Below are 19,772 nucleotides of genomic sequence, written 5' to 3'. Positions count from 1 at the left end.
TGGCTGAAACGTATTCCTGCTCTTCAAAATTGTTGGGGGGAGTGAAACAGGTTCATTTAATCCATGTAGCCCTGTCAGGCCAGAAGAATAGGAACACCCTTAATTTGGTTGCAGAATTAATCCGGTGTCTGGGTTCACACTATGTGTGGACTGACAAACGAATGGGTTCCTGAACTATTCTAAGCCAAGAAAAACCTGACCAAGGATAAAACTAACTGAAAAGGCAGTATACCATGTTACAATTGAATGTTACAATTTGAGAAAGACCGTGTGGAACATATTAATGTAGGCAAACACAGCCTGTATTTACAATAGTTCATTTAGTGATCGTTCAAAGTTACAACAGCATGGAAAATGTGACTCAGGACTAATTTACACCCTTATGACTATGGCAGCATCCCTACAATCACACAACCCAAATTCGGATGCCTGGCAACTGACTCCTATTTATTTATTTATTTTTATTTATTTATTTATTTGAATTTTATTTTTAACAACAAACATAAACAAACACAAAACAAATAAAACCTTTCAATTATACAGTGTGTCGGTTGGTACATATCTCTTGTGCATAATATCAACAGTCTTCCCCTCTTAAGTTTAGATTAAGATTCATATTGTAAAAAAAAACCTATCCATATCATGTTGTCTTATTATTAAATCATCATTAGACTTTACAAATTTACTTCATCCTTTTCGAGCAAATTGTAATACTTTCCATAGCAATCAGTTATATGATTTCATTGTATTATCTTTACTATTAGGTTATATTTATATTATAATGTGTTTCATTTCCCTATTTTCCTATCTAGCCATTGATAAAATAAATCCCATATTTTATAATATCCTTTTTCTTCGTGCTCTCTAATTGCCAATGCAACTGACTCCTATTTATGATGGTTGCAATGTCCAAGGGTCTGATCCCCTTTTGCAACCCTCTGACAAGCAAAGTCAGTGGGGAAGCCAGATTCACTTAACAACCGTGGTACTAACTGAAAAGCTACAGTGATTCATTTAACAACCATGGCAAGAAAAGTCTTAAAAGGAGGCAAAACTCACTTAACAACTGTGAAGCAACAGAAATTTTGACTCAGTTGTGGTCGTATGTCAAGGACTGTCAGCAATTGGCTGAGGTTTTGGTTGACTTTAATTTTTTTTTTTTTTAAGTTTCTGCTCAGGCCTTTTTTGTGTGTGTATATTCATCACTGACAGAGACTCACAACACTATAAAAACCAAAGGTCAGCCATTTTTCAAGATTTGGGCATTACTATGCTATCTGAGAAAAAAATAAAATAGCCAGATTGTGGGATGTCATTGCAAGTTTTCAATGGTATCGCCTTCATAATCTCACTGCAGATTTGCAAAATTATGGATTAATTTTATTCTTGTATTTAGGTTACCCCATGACTCACAGGCATTTTATTAGGGGTTTTGTTTAAAACTATCTGTTGTCCTTAATCATTGTTTATCAAAAGTTTATTTTGCTGGCCTTTGGCTGTAATAAAGGTTTTATGGTATTATTTGTGGCTGACCAAAGCTGTAAAATCACAACGTCATAAAATAAAATGAAAATACATTGAATAAAGCCAAGTAGAATTAAAGCACATTTTACAAGCCAACAAAGGCAGAATTGTAACAGGAGCTCAGCTTCTCACACAGGGGTGCCTATAGGAGGGGCTAACACCACCAAAATAGAGGATCCTACTGGGCAATCAGAATCCACCCACCCACCCCTTTTAACATGTATCATACACCCGTTAAAAAGGAGCAGGATTCAATCACTTAGTCACTTTCACTATTTTGAGAAAATTGATTGTGTTGTACGCCACCCAGAGTTACTTTGCAGGAGATGGGTAGCCATATAAATTTGCTTAATAAATAAAATAACCAAATTGACACACACCCTGCTGATAACCATTTAATTCCAAAAGTTTAGGCTACTGAGGTTTGTTCTTTTTTTAACCATGAACCAGAAAAATAAAGCTGGAAAGAGCCTGGTGGAGCCATTTCACAATGTTGGTGCAGCCACCGAGAAGGCCTCGTTTCATATTATGACCTGGACTAGACAATCCCTTGGTCATCACCAAATGGAGCATCTGGATTTCTACCTGTGTAATAGACAGTTTATCTTAACATTAGATTAAAATAAAAAGAAGAATTGTATCTACAGTTTCCAGTTCAGTCATTTCAATATTGAAGTGCTGATGTATTACAAGTCATTCAGTTTAGCCCAGATGTGTGTACAAACCGACTGTTGAAAGTGAGAATTTGGGTCACTGAATCCATTTGGTTGCCCAATTAAAGTACTCAGAGTAAGGAATCAACAATAATTAACCATCTGTTTAGTAAGTTCCAACGAAGAATAATGCCTATGATGGCACGGAGCAATACAATACAATACCTCCTGGCTTCATTGAGGGCCTGTTTCATGTGTCTCAGGGCTATTGGTAACAAATTTCCCTCAGTCCAGGCTGATTTGTGTAATGCTGTCAGACTTAGGATTATGAGACATCACAATGTTCAAGTCAGGCTGGATAGCAATTGTTGAAGCAGAACAAAGTCATGCTAAAAGTTTATTGTACAGACTGACATTTAAAGAAGAGAATATTTATAGGTCCAGGGTTGAACTGGAAGGTCCTTGGTGCTGTCTGAGCATTTTGGTTTTCTTGCAAACATTTCATTGCCAAATTAGGTAACATCATCAGTTTCATGGAAGGAAGGATAGATCAGGACATAAAAAAATGACTAAAACCAACCTTTCAAATGATGCTTTCCTTCATTCTGGGCATCAATTTCTACAATTCTCAAAATAATAGGATTTGGCCATGCTTCCTGGAGTTGCAGCCCAATGTAGCTAGGTGTGAGTCGCATGTAGTAAGAATTGTTTGTGTGTTTTGTGTAGATATGTGTGTGGGGAAGGGGGATCTGTGGGTATATGCTGGGATGTTATTCAAATTGTGCATAGCGAGGAATTCTTACTGAATCAGAACCTATTGAATTCGGCCTGGGTGGTGCAGATTTACAAAACAGGTTTCATATTCATTGTCTGTGTTGTCAGTCCCGAGATTCCTCGTGTAGCACCTTTGAATTCATTACCTTAAAACTGTTTTTAATTTGGTATTTCCCTGGAGAGCCATTATATTTTTCTGCTGTCAGCCTGATGTTGAAGAGCAAAAAAAGCAAAGGGGCGGCTGTGGCATTTTCATCTATTTTCTATCATACTTGCAAATGGCATTAGCAGGTTGTGCACAAAGAATAGCAGTTCCTTTTTAAAAAAAAAAAGGCTATTTAGATATATTAAGTAGCTTCACATTTGCCCCGATAACAAACATGGGCCATGAGTTAAGCCCAAACCCAAAATTTATAATGTAGCATTCCAAAATAACCATTCTTCCTACATGTGTGGAGAGCTAGTTTATTTCTTGTAATATCCATTTTGGGGGAAAACAACCGTGGTACAGTTTTGAACAATGCATTCAAGTGTCTAGGTGGCTTAACTTATTGGTATACAAACATATCTGTTTTGCAAATGGTTAACAGAGTCCTAATCACCCAATGATCTTACCACTGCTTTATAATGCCTTAGTAATACCACACTTGGTCTACTGCATCCAGTTTATTAAAAAACATATTTAAAAATGTTGAGACTCTGGAAATAGTGCAGAGAAGAACAACAAAGACAGTTAAGGGCCTGGAAGTTAAAACATGAAAAATGGTTGCAGGAATTGGGTAAAAGTGAAAAGAAAGACTGGGGTGACATGATAGCAGTGTTTCAAATATTTGAGGAGCTGCCACAAAGAAGATTTTTCCAAGCATCTGAAGACAAGACAAGAAGCAATGGATGGAAACTAATCAAGGAAGGAAGCAACCTAGAGCTAAGGAGAAATTTCTTGACAGTGAAAACAATTAACCAGTGGAACGGCTTGACTTCAGAAGTTGTGGATGCTTCATCACTGGGAGCTTTTAAGAAAAGACTGTATAATCATTTGACTAAAGTAATATAGGGCAGAGGGTTGGACTAGAAGACCTCCAAGGTCCTTCCAACTCTGTTGTTCTGTTCTGTACCTTTATTGTCAAACATATCCCCAGACAACACAACACTAGCAGCAACATATCTCCATCAATCTGCTTTCTCATCACTCTCTTAAATCTAGTTTTGTTTTTCCTCCTCCTTCCCTGCTTCAGAGATAAATGAATATTGAAGGAATGTGCATTTTTCTTACTCTGTGTTGGAGAGGGAGTTATTTCCATCGGATAGCTTGTCTGTCTGTTTGACCTCACACCTCCCCTCTAGGCTAACTTGCTAGGCTTGATAGAAACATGTAAGGCTGAATACTTCTGTGATGATAATTACACTGCCCACGTACACAGTGTGGGGTTGCTAGTGAAGTGGACTTAGTAGCTGCATGGGTAGTGTATAATTTTTACTTACTGTTATTTATTAAATTACTACCTCACCTGTCTTTACAATGCCGTAATCAAATCGTATAAATGCATGAATAAAAGCAAAGCTTAAAAACAGAGTTAAGCCTTACAAGTAAAAAATAAATAAATCAGGTTAAAAAGACTAGGATGGTTGGGTAGGCTACTAGCTGGGGAAATTTGCTATTGTAGAATAACACCCATCCTGCACTGGCTATCTCAAGTTTCCAGTTTCAGTTCAAAGGATGAGTTACGTACCTATAAAGCCATCCAGCATGACTTAAGGAAAAACTTGCCAAGCATGAGTTTGCTTATTCGGTCTAGTCCAATCATCTGGAGGGGGGGCTGTTCATGTCTCCTCTGTGTGAGGTACACAGAACTGGACAAGCTACCAAGACATCCTTTTAATATTGTCCTTTTAATAAGACAATACTTTGTCCTTGGAAGAAACATTGGCTCCAGCAATCTTCTCATGGAAGCAGGCCAGTTTGGTCTGGTGGTTAAGGTACCAGGCTAGAAAGTGGGAGACGGTGAGTTCTAGTCCTACCTTAGCCGTGAAAGCTAGCTGCATGACATTGGACCAATTAGCAAGAGATGGTGTGTTCTAGTCCTGCCTTAGGCATGATAGCCAACTGGGTGACTTTGTACCAATCGCTAGGAAACAATGAGTTCTAGCCTCGCCTTAAGCATGGAAGCCGGCTTGTTGTCCTTGGGCCAGTCACTCTGTCTCAGCCCAATTCACCTCACAGGGTTGTTGTGAGGAAAATAGGAGCAGGAAGGTGTGTTGGAGATGTTTGCTGCCTTGAGTTATTTACAAAAATAATAAAAACAGGAAAAAGTAAGTAAGCAAGCAAGCCCTAAAATCTATTTTTAACAGACGTTTGGCCCATGGAGTGCTATTATTTTAATGAGCTTTATTATAATCTGTTTTCTGGCTACTGTATTATCTTGGTGATGCGTGAATCAAAGTCTTATGGTTAAGGGTGGTCCATTTGGGACCCTTAGGTGATAAAGATAGGAGTCGGTTTAAGGTGTCTTTTATTAATTATCTGTTCATATATTAAATTTATATGGCTGCTCAACTCACATACAGCATTAAAGATCCACAAGATAAACCCACAAAAAACCATTATCACCCCATGATGGCAAAAGATAACAGTCACACTTCTAGCCATGTGAGTGCTTCCATATCAGCCTAGGGTCACCTGCCCCACTGACAGAATCACATCGTTGGGGTTTCCTGGAGAAGTAACATCTAAGGGAGATGGGCGGTTCAAACATTGAAAAGTAAATACAAACAAATAACTAGCAAGGTGATGTCCATTCTTCTCCTTTCAATGTCTTGGAACAAAGAGTAGCATGGCAGAGCTTAAAGTTAAAACATTTCAATAGAGTTTTAAAATTGCTCCCGCAGTATAATATACTGGCATTTCTAATGCGGCTGTATATAGTTGACTGCCTCATTTACTTTAATAGGCTCCTTCTATAACATAATCATAGCTATAAGCATTTCTTAGGGTTGGAAGGTACATGAACCACTAATGCTTTCTGACACTTTAAATGACTTCTTCATAAACCGTTCTCTAATAATAGTAAAGCTTTTAGCACTAGGTGTCAAAAATGACTGGGAGACTCGCTTCTCCCCACCAGGCCCAAAGTATTATTTCTTCTTATGCTCAAGTGCATGCATATTATAAATAAACAGCACCAAGGCCACAGTTTTTTGCAACGCGGTCCCATGGCTGTCTTCAAATCTTCAGCCTTTTTCGTGCTGCATTTTCAAACCGATGGCTGCGTGTGTACTGCTCACTAATGTGACTTTTTTTTTTTACTTTCTTTCCCCCCCTCCCATCTTGAAGGGGTCAGACTTTAATGCACTTCAGATTAATAACAGTTCTTCTAGAGACAAGTGGTAAACATTATGTTAGGATGGTAGATGATTTATTTGCAAACAATTAACCAGTGGGACGTCTTTGCCTTCGGAATCTCATCACTGGAGATTTTTAAGAAAAGACTGGACCTGTCTGAAACGGTGCAGGGTCTCCTGCTTGAGCAGGGGGTTGGACTAGAAGACCTCGAAGGTCCCATCTAGCTCTATTCTGATTTATTCTTTGGGCGCCTTCTTTATTTGCTGAGCCAACCTTTCTTTCTTTCTCTGTCCCCACCATTGGCAGGTTATTTGGTGTGACTGGAAACTGCGCGGCCTGTAGCAAGCTTATCCCCGCGTTTGAGATGGTGATGAGAGCCAAGGACAACGTTTACCACTTGGACTGTTTTGCGTGTCAGCTGTGTAATCAGAGGTAAGAGACGCTGTCAGGGAATCCAAGGGTCCAAATGAAGCCAGAGACGCTGACACAAACTTGGAGTTTTATATAAAATACGTTTTACACCTATATTTACAGCCAACAAGCTAGTCGGGCAAACAGGAGCGTCGTGAGGTGAATCACAGAGCACACAGGAGAAAAAAGGCAGGGAAAAGGGGAACGCCCCCTCCACACCCAGAGCAACCAATCACAGCACAGATTGCCTCATGCAGGAGCCCACACGCCAATCAATCAACCACGACTGTTCTGGCTCACTGCACAACCCCACTGCTCCAGCTAGTAAATTTAAATTTATTATCAGACTTTGCAATGCATTTCCATGGGCTGTTGCCAATTGGCTCTGTTTAGAAAAGAAGAGCCCATAGGCGTGAGATTTTGCCAATGGGCTCTGGGCTGAATTTACTTTGGTTAACAAAGTAAGATATAAGGAAAATGGCTTCTTTATTCCATCCCATCCTTCGGGTGGGTATTCAGGTGTATCCTGAACCAGAGTATCTCATTATGGGTATGAATCTCAGGCTTATCTACTCTCATCTGCTCTACTTCCCAATTTAATCGTAACTTGGATTAGGCTATGCCTTGCAATGAACAACCTGCCACGGGTTTCTGAGAAAGTGAGCAGAAGCGTCTAGCATCCACTGAGTAGCAAAAGGAAGAAGGGGCTGACACCTCTGAAACCAGACGATCCTACTTGTTGATGTCTTTCAGGTGCAGCACACGGGAAGGGAACACCATAGTGAGGACTTAGTGCATCGATGGCTAACCTTTTCCATGTTGCATGCCAAAAGTGCTCCCTCGCGTGCCTGCACCCGTGATGCAATGCATGTGCACTCCCCCTGCCCCCCCTGCACATGCACTGCATCATGGGTGCTGGCAGAAGTGGTTCTGCGTGCCACTTCTGGCACACTTGCCACAGGTTCACCATCATGGACTTAGTGGATCTAGCATTATCCCTATTCATAGGCTTCCTGTGCCCCCCTGGGAATTTTGAGGGCGCCAGATTGAAGAAAGATGAGCTTATATAGTTAAAATTGGTGGCTAAAAACCCTCATTTCCGAGCAGGAATTTAAAGTGGTGCCTGCTCGTTCTTTTTAGAGAACTGTTTCATTTGTCCTGGGGCATCTTGGAGAGAAGCCTTGCAAATTTGGATTAGGTTCATATTTTTGGAATCTAGAGTTAAAACTGACTCAGCCCTCCAGCCTTCCAAGATCAGTAAAAAGAGAACCAGGTTGTTGGGGACAATATGCTGACATTGTAAACCATTTAGAGAGTGCTGTAAAGCACTGTGAAGCGGTATATAAGTCTAAGTGCTATTGCTATTGCTAAAACTTGAACTTCAAACTTTATTATCCACCATTTTTAGTATTTTAGTCTTTTTTTAGCTCCGTGTGAGGCTGTGCTAAAATTTACAATGGAAGCATAAGTAAACCATTAAAGGAAAAATTCACATTTCTTGAAAACAACTCCAGTTTCCTATAACAAAATAAGTTCTTACTAGTTCTTTACACTAGGGTGCATAGATATTGGTTAAACTTCATTCCAGGCAAGCCTCTTCCATTTTTCTATTTATGTTTAATTTCTACTTAACCACATTTGCCTAAGATGGCATTCTCTCAGCACCAGATATTTAAACTCTCATATAGTCTCAGTCATATCCAAGACATTTTTGGAGGGCGCCAGGTTTAGGAAGTTTCGTCTAAAAAATGGCATGTAATTCATGGGTAAAAATTGAGCTGCTGGCTTATGGTGGAAGACCAAGAGAAGCACTGAAAAAGGCAAGGATTAATTCTACATACATGGAAAGCATAATCTTACATGATGACACTCCAATAGACGCAATAGAAAATTAAGCTCTAATTTATAGCAGGAGATTATTACTCTTCATGAAATTTGAAGAGGGATTAGTATATGGCTCTTTAGAAGATCAGCATCAGTGGAGCTATGCTTTAAATCACGGAGAAAATCTTTGTGGTTGCTAAGAGTCAGCAATGAGTTGATGGCACGTAATCAGTCAATCAAACAATGTGGTTTAAGCCATAAAGCCTTAAAAAAACATTTATTTTGCCTTTATCAATTATAAGAGTTAGGAATACTTCTCAAGAACATAAGGTCTGCCCAAGTTCCCAACCTTTACTGATCTTTAAAAGCAGAGGTAGACCTTACTACTTCCAAGAAGGGAAACTAGCAGGAAAACTCAGGACACTGGAGTAGGAAGGTGAAATATATATTCTGAAATATATTAAGGAAAATAATTTCCATATTCTGAGAAAATTAGATGGATGTAACCAGAAAATCACCAGAGTCAAATTCAACTCAAAAGAGATATTCCTTTTTTTATTAAGAAAAAAAATTATGGGAGTAGAGACTAGAGATTCTTTGGGACTGAAGGTATCAGGCATAATCATATTTATATCTTAATTTCCCTAACCTTATTCCTAGAGAAAATTGCCTTCCATAGGAAGAAATAGTCCCAGTGGTCCAATGTTGAGCTCTCTCCCCTCCCTCAAACTGCTTTGAGATTCGATTTTAATGATGAAAAGTAGGTTTTAAATTGATACAAAATAATGAATAAGACCCTAAGCCTCACTAGAGGTTCTCTCGTTTTCTCTCTCTCTCTCTCTCTCTCTCTCTCTCACCCACACGTATACACACACGTATATGTACACAGCTTAAATTAAAGAAGATAGTAGTAGTAGAAATATTGGATTGAATTCAATCTCTGCAATTAAAATTCTGCCAAAGTGAACCCCTTTTATCTTGCTGCAAAGTCTATGAGCCATCACATTTCCATACCCCGAAAAAAAAAATATACTGCAGAATTTATTTGCTTTCTCCTCAGTCTGCTTTACAATAGAGATCTGAATTCACACGAGGAGATGTGGGCAGGTTGGAACCATTTTGGATTACCTTTTCTTGTTAACAGCAGTGAAAACAAACCTGGTGGCATGAAAGAGGGCAATACTACAATTTATGAAAAGAAACACAATTTGTATGTGTGCTTGGAACCAGTTTCAGAGGAAGTAGTTGCAAGAGAACTGATCAGTTGAGATTTTTAAAAAGAAAAGGGTTCAGGGACCAGGGCCACCCTGGATTGAGAGTTTTATCAAAGCAAGTCTTTTTATCAGTCATAAACCAACAGATCATATTTTTTTCAAAATATATTCTTAATTTCAGTTCATTTATAGTGCAACTAAAGCCAGAAATTTTGGGGTCAATTGTCGTAATTTGAAGATTACCTGTATTTACCCTTTCCTTTACGAGGCAAATTCCTAACCTGCCTATTTTTTACATCAATTGGGTTTTTCAGATGATGCAATGCCAAACATTTAAATTCTATTTCAAGAGCAAGTATGTATATGTATATCTGGTGCACGCATCCACGTTGGCTTTCCTTGGGAAAAAGAACCTGCAAAAAGGGATGGTAACCAGAAGCAATTAGCATGGGACAGTAAAGTAATGGGAGAATCAACCCAAGCTCTCTTTGATAGGGTTGTAGTAAGTTCTCCCCCCCCCCCCAACTGTAGTAACCCTCCTCCCCCATGCAAGTGTGAATTGTGCAGCTGCCATAATTACAGCTTTCTACAATTACATTCTAAAACAAAGCTAAATTGACCTTTCTCATCATGTTGTGCAGAAAATTAAAATATCAGACAAGTAATAACCACTGTTTAAACAATGTAATAATGCTAAGCAATTAGAAGTTACAGGGCCATTTACAGTTCCTATACATCAAGCTTGTTTTGGTGCAGAACTAAAGAGTCTGCATTCAAAATAAGGTCAGTCTTTACCCTACCAAGAGGAGGATCTGCTCAAGTAAGAAATAATTGCAGCCTCTTTTGAATTGAGACTCAAAAGTCGCTCCCATTGTCATTCTTCCAAACACTTTTCCAGGGTCTTTATTAAATGTGCTTAATACGTACCTCTACTTGTTCGCTTCATTTATTCCGGGCCTCAGCTGCATATCTTTAGCATTGGTTATGCATAATTACCACTTAGTTATTGTCTTCTCGCTTCATCCTCTGTAAGATAAAAGCTCTTTACTGGGAGAAGACAACTAATCTCCAGCAGTCAAGCAAGGCAGGTAATTTCTGATACCCTCAGAACAAAATGTTTATGGAGATTCTCAGTCATCCAGGCCTTGGTTATCCCAAAAGTGCCTTTTCAAAAGGCCACTGGACTTTGTTTTTCCTTGAAGACATTTCACTTCTCAGAAGTTTCTTCAGTTCAGTCAATTCAGTTCAGTCAGAACTGAAGAAGCTTCTTGGATGAGAAGAGAAATGTCTTCAAGGAAAAAACAAAGTCCAATTGCTTTTTGAAAAAGCAGAACTGGACCCCAGAACAAAAGATGAGGCAAAGTTTCTTAAAGCTTGGGAGAGAAAGGTTGGATTGGGGAGTGGGTTTCTCCTCCCCCCCCCCCCACTTTGAAAACCTTGTTACAAGAGGAAATACAATGGTGGCTATGGCTTCTACTACCAAAGCAGGGATTAAATTTTGTAAACCTTCAGAGTACAGAAGAGGAGAGGTCCAAACTTGGAAGATATATCCCAAACCCTGTAGATCATGACCAGATCATCTGATAGTAGAAATTTCAAGTGAGACAAGGCAATTATTAGAAGTATGCTGTGAATTATTATGTATTCCAGCACAGATTCTTCCCAGACGTTCATGCATCACAAGGTATGGTCCTAAAAAGTCAAGGTGATGATGTGATCAAAGTCAGGCACAAGAGCAGGTAGAGTTTTGACCATTCCATCGCAAGCCATACCTTGCAGCCACACCTGGCTCTCAGCTGGATTAAAATTTATATAAACCCTGGATGTGGTTTTATAAACCCTTCCATGAATGAGAATGGAAATATAAATAGAGACATCCATTGGAAAACAGCTCCAGGTTTGGGTAATCCCACAACTCTGGCTAGGGTTATTTGAAGCTACAGTCAGTCAAGCTGCTGTTATTGTGTTGCTTTTTTTAAAAAAAATACATCTGGGTTGTGACATTTTATTTCTTCAATTGCAGAATCATGCCTCCTGAACTGCTGGTTTTTTAAAGAAAAATTTGGTTTAAGCCTTTCAGTTCATCTTTGTAGGCATGTTGAGAATTTAATTTATTTATGTTATTAGTCTTAAGCATAAGACTTGAAGTTACAGTAGGTTGTAGGCAAGGGAGCTGGCTCAGTTTTGTTTGCTAATCTCCTTTTTTGCATAGATATTGGTAGAGGGACATGTTAATTTACTGTACCAAAAAATCAGGACATCTTTTCTAAAAAAAAGGGCTAAGTTTTTGTGAGCTGCCTCTGCATTGCCTTCATACAGTAGGTCCCAATCAGAGTTTGTTGGAAGATAGAAAAGACAAAATGTATGAAGAAAACTACTAAAGATTAGTGTTTTTATGTTTTGAAAACTAGGGATTTGCTATTTTTAAGGCTTCATTGAAGGCAAGAACAGCAATTAACAATCTCTTCTTAATTTTTCATCCCACAAAAATGCAAAACCCTTAAGTCAAAATGCATGGTGGAGATTTATTTTATAATGGAAGAAGTTTTAAATACGAAAAGTAGAAATTGGAAACTTCCAATAGGCCCTCCAAACATAAAGTTTATACGTGATAGGTGATGGTAGTCTACGTCAAGGTTTACTGGTGGCAAAACAATCTTATTCTACCCTCCCCCCTTGTTTCTCTCACCAGCATCATCACAAACTTACCTGTCAACTAAGTTTCTCAAGGGGTTCAGACCAGGAAACTGGTTTACAAACTATTTACATAAAGCAACTGTATTTACTAACTGATTTACTGAAAGGGAACTCTGTGTTGTCTTCTCCACATAGAACCAGTTTTCTGAAGATTAGAAACCCATTATTCAATATGGCTGAAGAGATACTTTCTTTGACCTTCCATTTGTCCTTGTTCTAAAGAGCCTATGATCCCATTCCAGACTTCTGCTTGTGACTTCTGGCCATTGTCTTGGAATGCCAAATAGCCGCCTTCTTTGGTTTCAAAATGGGAAGGGCCCAGAATTTCTCATTCAACATACAGCAGTAGCATTTCCTATTCAACACTAGCATTGCTCCAGTTGCTAGAATTGCTAACACTATTCCACTGCTCCAGTTGATAGGATGTGAAGTGAAAAGAGGCCACTGCACACACTCCCTTTTAGATACGATCTTGAAATAGATTTGCAAGCAGGGGGAAAAGGTGAGTTGTGCTCGGTCCCTGCTGATTATGCGGGCAATATCAGGATCGTGGCTTGTCATAGACTTCTTCTGAGGTGCTCTTTCAGCTTTTCAGTCTAGACTACTATTCTGGGATTTCTTAGCTGTGTCTTAAATATAAATCAGTCAACCCTTGCTTGGCTGTTTTTAGCCATTTCTCCTGTTCTCCCCTGTGAACTTGTATGGGTAGGAAATTTAATTAGAATTGTGGGGGGGAGAGAGAAAGAGAGAGAGGGAGGGAAGGAGGGAGGGAGGGAGGGAGAGAGAGAGGGAGACAGAGAGAGAGAGAGAGAGAGAGAGATGTGGTACAAATTCTGCCTACTTCAGCCCTATGGTCCTTGGATCTGATGGACTTCATCAGTGGACTTTTACAGAGAAATGGCATCTTGTGCTATCTCCCACCATGATGCTTGTCAAGGGAAAAGTGAAACTCCTGTTGTGTTTTTGTCTTTTTGTCCACTGAATGATGTGAAAGAATCGCTCAAGCTCTCCAGTTTTTTCTAACATAAGCGATGGAATCGCCTATGAATGGGATTTCACACTTCCCTTCCACGTTTTATATTTAGATGATAGTTTGTGCATCTTCATGGATCGCTTTTTTCTAATTATACATGGGAGTGGGGGGGAGGGATGAATATTTCCTCAAAGGGCAAGAACCTGATTGTGTTTTGCACAGGACAAGAAATGCCGCCCCAGACGCAAAAGAAAGAGAAGCTATAAAAGAAGATTTGCTCCCTTGGTTGGTCTCTTAGCTTTGTTCTGTAAGAAATATAATGAAATATAAAAATAGGCTGCAAGAGACCACAAATTGGGAAATAAGACCCTGTTTGGTGAGACTGATTTGTCCATAAATAACTCCAGCATTTTCAGGATCATTTTATAATCTGTGTTTATGGAGAATGGATTTTAATCCGCGAATGGAAGAAAGAAAGAAAGAAAAAGGAATGTGGGTTGAAGTCTGGAGGCTTTTTTTGGGGAGGGGGGAGGGAGGGGTGGGAGAGAGAGAGTGAGACCCCACAAATAAACAGTCCAATTTTCCTTTGGGAGCCGAGCTAATTCTTTTCAATGCACTTTTTTTATTACACTATTTTCTCCCCTTCTCTCTATTTAGCAAGCATAAGGATAAATTTCCAAAGCTACCCAGTTGGAAAATAAATGGCTTCGCTGTTTGTCTAGCATTCCAATCTTTACAAATGTAAATCAGTCCAACTGCTGTTCCATTTAAAACCTCACAACTTCACAAAGCATTAAAGGCCTCTTTTCAGTATACAATTTACTCGGTGACAATTCCTTCAGATTTCGGCTTCCAGCATCATTAGAGAGTGACTGACTAATAAAATACGAGGGAGCCGCTATCAGAGGTTGGGCAGGTCAACGCATATAATTCTGTGTACTTTTCCTGGGTCAGCTCCACCAGACCCTGCTATTTGAAGGTTAAATTGTTGCAATTAAGTACATATACAGCCTATTCCCATAGCTACTCTGTTGTTCAATGTACTGTAAACAATGCATGCATTTATTTCAGCTCTTAATTGGGTCCAAAATGTTGCGGTTTGGAAGAGGGGAGGGTCGGCGAGAGAGTAAGGACATTGTAATCCAAGGCCAAATTAAAGAATGCTTTCTAGACCAAGGTGGGTAATTAGTTGAAGCAAAGGCATTTTCATCTGTCCGCATCAATGCAACAACAAAAAAAGTTCATTTGGGTGACTCTTTTTTTGATTTAATTGGACTGCAGCAGGCAGTTCCTCTAAGGGTGTTTTTATAGATGGAGCTCTTGTAACAAACCGATTATGATGCCACCAACCCCAGTGGCATCATTCATTAGCTAAATTCTGCTGTAGGCTGAAGGCCCCTGGCTGAGTCTGGGGGCAAGTTCTCTTCTCCAGTCTGCATTTAAAGGGATCACTCTTTTGAAGGAGGGGGGGGGAAGTAGACCCTTTGTAGAAACCGTCTACTCATGCCACCATGCTAGACAGTTTGGGTTTCTGTAAAAAGGTCGGTTTTTACCTCTTTCGAGCCCCAATTTTGGATTGAAAAAGATGTGGATAGAAGGAACCCTACAAAGCTTTCATTGCTTAATATTTTTCTGCTCTCCCCATGGTGACATAGATCTTAATTTGGTTGCATCCATATGTGTCGCATGAATGGAAGCGATAGATAAATAGCTAACATCAGGTGTATCATTTCATCCAGTTTCTTGGAAATTTGCTTTCACTGTAAAATTATTTCTGTTTATTATGGGCGGTTTTGGCTTATGACTTTGTCATGCCCTTGGTAGAGTCGGACTCTGAGGGAGAGGAGGAACAGCTTACAGGGAGTGGAGGTGTGGCTCTGGGGGTTGTGGAGGAGGCTGGGGGAGGGCAGAGGCCGGCTGGGCAGTCAGAGGAAGAACCAGGTCCATCCCCTCTTCATCCTAGGACATACAGGGTGGAACAGAAGGAACAACTTGGCTTATGAGAGAGGAAGCGGCCATGATCCCCCTCATTAGTTGCAGCTGGAGAGAATTGTATACAAGAGGGATGGATACAACACAGTGTTGCCAGAAGCAAAGCATGTTTTATTTTGGGCTGAAGTTATCTTGGTTGGTGTCCTTCCAACAGACTGTGCCTTGTTATCTCCTTAAAGTTGGTAATTACTTATCCTTCATTGTAGTTTATTTTGGGTTTTTTATTTCACCTCTATCTGTTCATTAAGTTCAGACTGTATTGCTTTCTTTTAAAGACTATTTTTGAGTAAGTTTTATCTCCAACTGAGAATTATTGAACAGTGGGGGCAAGTTGGATGCATTAAAGGACATTTATTTACGTTTTGGATTTTGTTACATTTGTGTTACACTCCAGGTCATTACATAGTTATTACATTTTAGCCACAACTGAGTATGCTCCTTCTTCTTCACCTATAGTCTTAAGCTCACATCTCACTGAGCCATAAAGTGGTTTGTTTGGCTAGAGTTCTGCATGTTGTATGAGCCCAACTAACTGTGGTTAATTTATATTGACGTAATGCAATGTATCTGCAGCTTGGGGCACTGTGAAATTTCAGAATGTTGTTTTTTTCTGATTTTGCAAATGAGTCCGTTACTAATTATATTAGCTAAAGTGATCCCGCTTACTTATCTTGTCAACGTTTTGTGCACTGTGTTAATGTATCTTAAAATTATTTTGAGAATTACTGCATATTTAACTGCTGTTTCTAAGGTATGCTATGAAGGGAGATCAAGCCAGCCAAATGATAAATGTGTAATCAGTAAATGCATTCATTTGAAACTAACTTCTCAGTTTAAATACTTTGCTATTTAATAACTAAAAGGAATATATGTATGCTTTAATATATATTTTTTGTACTGGCCCAAGGCTCTATTAGTTAGCCTTTCTAGTGTAACATTTTAACAAGGGGCCTACAAGGATTACATGCCCTTCTAAAGACCCCACTGGTGTGAATCCAGCCATCCCTAACTGAGAAAATTGGGGTGAGCCCATTGACCCTGCCCTTCTGTCCTGTGCCTATAGCTGCTTTTCTTGTATTAAAAAAGGACACACGGACCCTGTTCAACTTATCTTGTGTTTACATTTTCTGAGCTTTGAAAGATTAATATTGAGATGCAGGTAGTCCTCGACTTACGACAATTCATTTAGCAACCGCTGACAGTACCGAAAAAGTGACAGTACCGTTTTTCACACTTAACAACCATTGCAGCATCCATCCCCATGATCGCATGATCAAAATTCAGACATTTGCAAACCGACTGATATTTATGACTGTGGAAATGTCCCGGGGGTCATGTGATCATCTTTTGTGACCTCCTGACTTATGTCAGTAGGGAAGCTAGATTCACTTAACAACCACATTATTGGCTTAACAACTTAGCAGTGATTCATTGAACAATTGTCATAAAACGGGATGAAATTCAACTTAACTATCTCCCTTAGCAATGAAAATTTGGGGCTCAATTGTGGTCATAAGTCAAGGACTGCATATATAAATCAGTATTTTCTGCAAAGCTTCACCCCGTGTCTTTGCAAGGCTACCTTGGTAGAATGGTTCAAAAGGAAGGGTTGTGCCCCTGAGTTCAGATCGAATGCTACCATAAGTCAACCACTCATTCAGAAGCAGAAGCCACACAAATATAATAGGATAAAAGATCTGTCCAAATCCTGGTCAGTAATACTCCTTCCAAGCTCGGACAACCAACCATGAACTATATTTTATTTATGTATGTATCAATCAAACTTGTGTCGCTGCCCATCTTATCAAAAGCAACTCTGGGCAGCATACAACAATCGGAACTTATACGGTCCTTTCTGTTAGGGCCACACAAAATAAATAAAACAATAGGAAAAAAATCACAAATATAAAAACAACAGATACAGAAATCTACCTTCGGAAAAACAAATATACAACCAATTTGAATATTGAGCTATGGTGGCGCAGTAGTTGGAATGCAGTGTCTTAATTCTGCCGACTGCCAGCAGTTCAATTCTCACTGGCCTATGGTTGACTCAGCCTTCCATCCTTCTGAGGTCGGTAAAATGAGGAGACAGATTGTTGGGGGGCAATAGGCAGACTCTGTAAACCGCTTAGGGAGTTCTGTAAAGCACTATGAAGCAGTATATAAGTCTAGGTGCTATTCTAAGTTTTGTTGGGGGTGAGGTTGTGAGGAGAAAGGGCTGGGTGTATATAAAGAGACCCTTAAAAAAATATGAAGAACTGTGGTTGGTCATCTAAGAAGGTTCCCCTCCTGGTTTGAGGCGTTGTCATAGGATCCAGTACAAATTGAATCATCTCTTTCCCTTTTGTATTTCCAGATTTTGTGTGGGAGACAAATTTTTCCTAAAGAACAACATGATTCTCTGCCAGACGGACTATGAAGAAGGTTTAATGAAAGAGGGCTACGCACCCCAGGTCCGCTGATTCAGCCGCTCCAAACTTCTCTGATTATGGAAGCCCATCATTCTTTTCTTTTTTTTCTGTCCTTTCCTTCTCTTTTTAACATGTATATAAGAAATGACACCAGAACCTACTAAATAGCATAGATATAGGGAGAGAAAATGATCCTGTGGAATAAAAAGAGAACTGCACTTATCTGTAGTAAAAATTGCACCTGTTCACAGCTGGATGTCCATTAAAAATATTGTACATACTGCTGAAAGTTTAGTTTTGATTTTGGCTTGCTGGTTTTGGGAGGGTTTTTTTTTCTTTCTTTCCCTTTTGTGTCCTTTGGCATGAGATGCTTATTTTGGACTAATGTACATAATATATTGTAAGATTTGAAGCACAAATGTAATACAGTTTTATTGTGTTACTATTTGTGTTCCCGTTTGCTTCTTTGTATTGTTGCATTTAGTACAATCGGTGTCTAAACTTTATGATATATTTATGCTTTCTGTATCTACCAGCTATTTTGAAAAGGCCATATCTTTCTAGTGAAACCAACAAGCAAGTGTGGGGGGAAGAAATTTTAAGAGCCAATCCATTGTATTCTTCTCTGTATTGGAAGCTGTGCAACATTGACCCTTGAACTATTCGAATTAAAAATAACAGATGAGATTGAGCCAATGTTAAGTACCTACTTCCATTGAAATGGATAGGACATATTTAAGTGCATGCTTAACTCTTCTGTTTAAATCAGTGGGCTTTAGAATTGCTTAACTTTTTACTAGATTATAATTCTAGCAACCGACAGTGCTGAAATTGCTGTACTCTGAGATATTTTAGAAGATCACTGGAAACCTGCTGTTGCTTTTCCCTTTAAAAAGAAAGATGTTAGCTCTTTTCGTTCACTCTGCATATTGAAAATTATTTCCTGTTTTGCCATAATTATTTGGAAATGGCTATGTTGTCACCTACCAACAGCAACTTTACAGACAGGAGTTTTCAACTTCTACCGAGCAGGTTTTTCGTTCTTTTGGGGGCTGCTGTGCTCCACACCCTCCCTAAGAAAATATAATATTCTCCATTTCCAATATAACTGGGAATGAGGAGCTGAGCCCCAATGCAACTCAGTGCCTTTGGGTGTTGTGTAAAATATTTTATATGTGTATATATAAATATTTCTGAAGTTATTTTAATGTAGCATAGTGATTTCTGCTCCTGTACAGGAACATATTATTGAAGAAGAAAAACACCCTCAGTGTCTTTCCTAAATTTCATCCTGTCCAGTGGATTTAAGAGATTGTGTGCTCAATCCCAACTTGCATTGTTGACCATGAGTGCCCTCTTGAGGTTACTATCTATGTGCTAATGCAAGACAACTGGACGGGTCAGAGACACCACACAGTGGCAATGCCTTCATGCCGGAGACTGACAAAAACCCTGTTTCATCATCCAGAAGCACGATCCTCTGTTTTGCTTTGGCTTGCCATTTGTGGAAACAGAAATGAAACGCCTCCAGTAGAGCCCTACGGTTTTTAGCATCTGTTCTTTTGTAGATGTGTTTGCTCAAAACTTAACTGAATATTGTATTTTTTGTTTGTTTGTTTGTTTCTTAATTTATTGTTATCCATTCCAAATTGTTGGGGTGGGAACTTCTAAAAAGAAATAAAATCTAAGGATTGGATGGCAATATTTGAAAGTGGTGCTTCTCCACGTCCCATCGTCGCCTTGTTGGCCAACTGCGCGTTGTCCAGTAAAGGTGCCATTCGCATTGTACACAACAGCTGCTCATAAAAAAAAACACCAACCGGAATGGGGAGATTCACAACTTCTCCGCTTGCACAATTTCCCTGGAGTTTTAACACTAGGACTATACCTTCTCCAGCCTGCTGGCCATCATTTGGAGTCCTCAAACAAATGCATTGTGAGTTGAGCAGATCACTT

The 19,772-nt window shown here is 39.3% G+C and overlaps 1 protein-coding gene across 3 annotated transcripts in view; it reads left to right on the top strand.

Moving 5' to 3' along the window:
* LMO3 (LIM domain only 3) overlaps positions 1-18,258 on the top strand; it is a 114,163-nt gene extending 95,905 nt beyond the window's left edge. For 2 of the 3 annotated variants that reach the window (XM_087935149.1, XM_087935148.1), the window contains exons 3-4: positions 6,598-6,723; positions 17,762-18,258. In XM_087935149.1, the coding sequence (XP_087791275.1) occupies positions 6,598-6,723; positions 17,762-17,867 (232 nt within the window). In that variant the 3' untranslated portion in view covers positions 17,868-18,258. The remainder of the gene's footprint in view (positions 1-6,597; positions 6,724-17,761) is intronic. The other variant, XM_026713496.2, reaches the window with a different exon arrangement.
* The last annotated feature ends 1,514 nt before the right edge of the window (positions 18,259-19,772 follow it).

The sequence above is a fragment of the Pseudonaja textilis genome, chromosome 5 (genome assembly GCF_049901715.1).
Source record: "Pseudonaja textilis isolate UNSWEBS1 chromosome 5, rPseTex1.2, whole genome shotgun sequence".
Taxonomy (NCBI): Eukaryota; Metazoa; Chordata; class Lepidosauria; order Squamata; family Elapidae; genus Pseudonaja; species Pseudonaja textilis.
The sequence above is the reverse complement of the archived record's forward strand: the minus strand, read 5'-3'. Positions and strand labels throughout refer to the sequence as shown.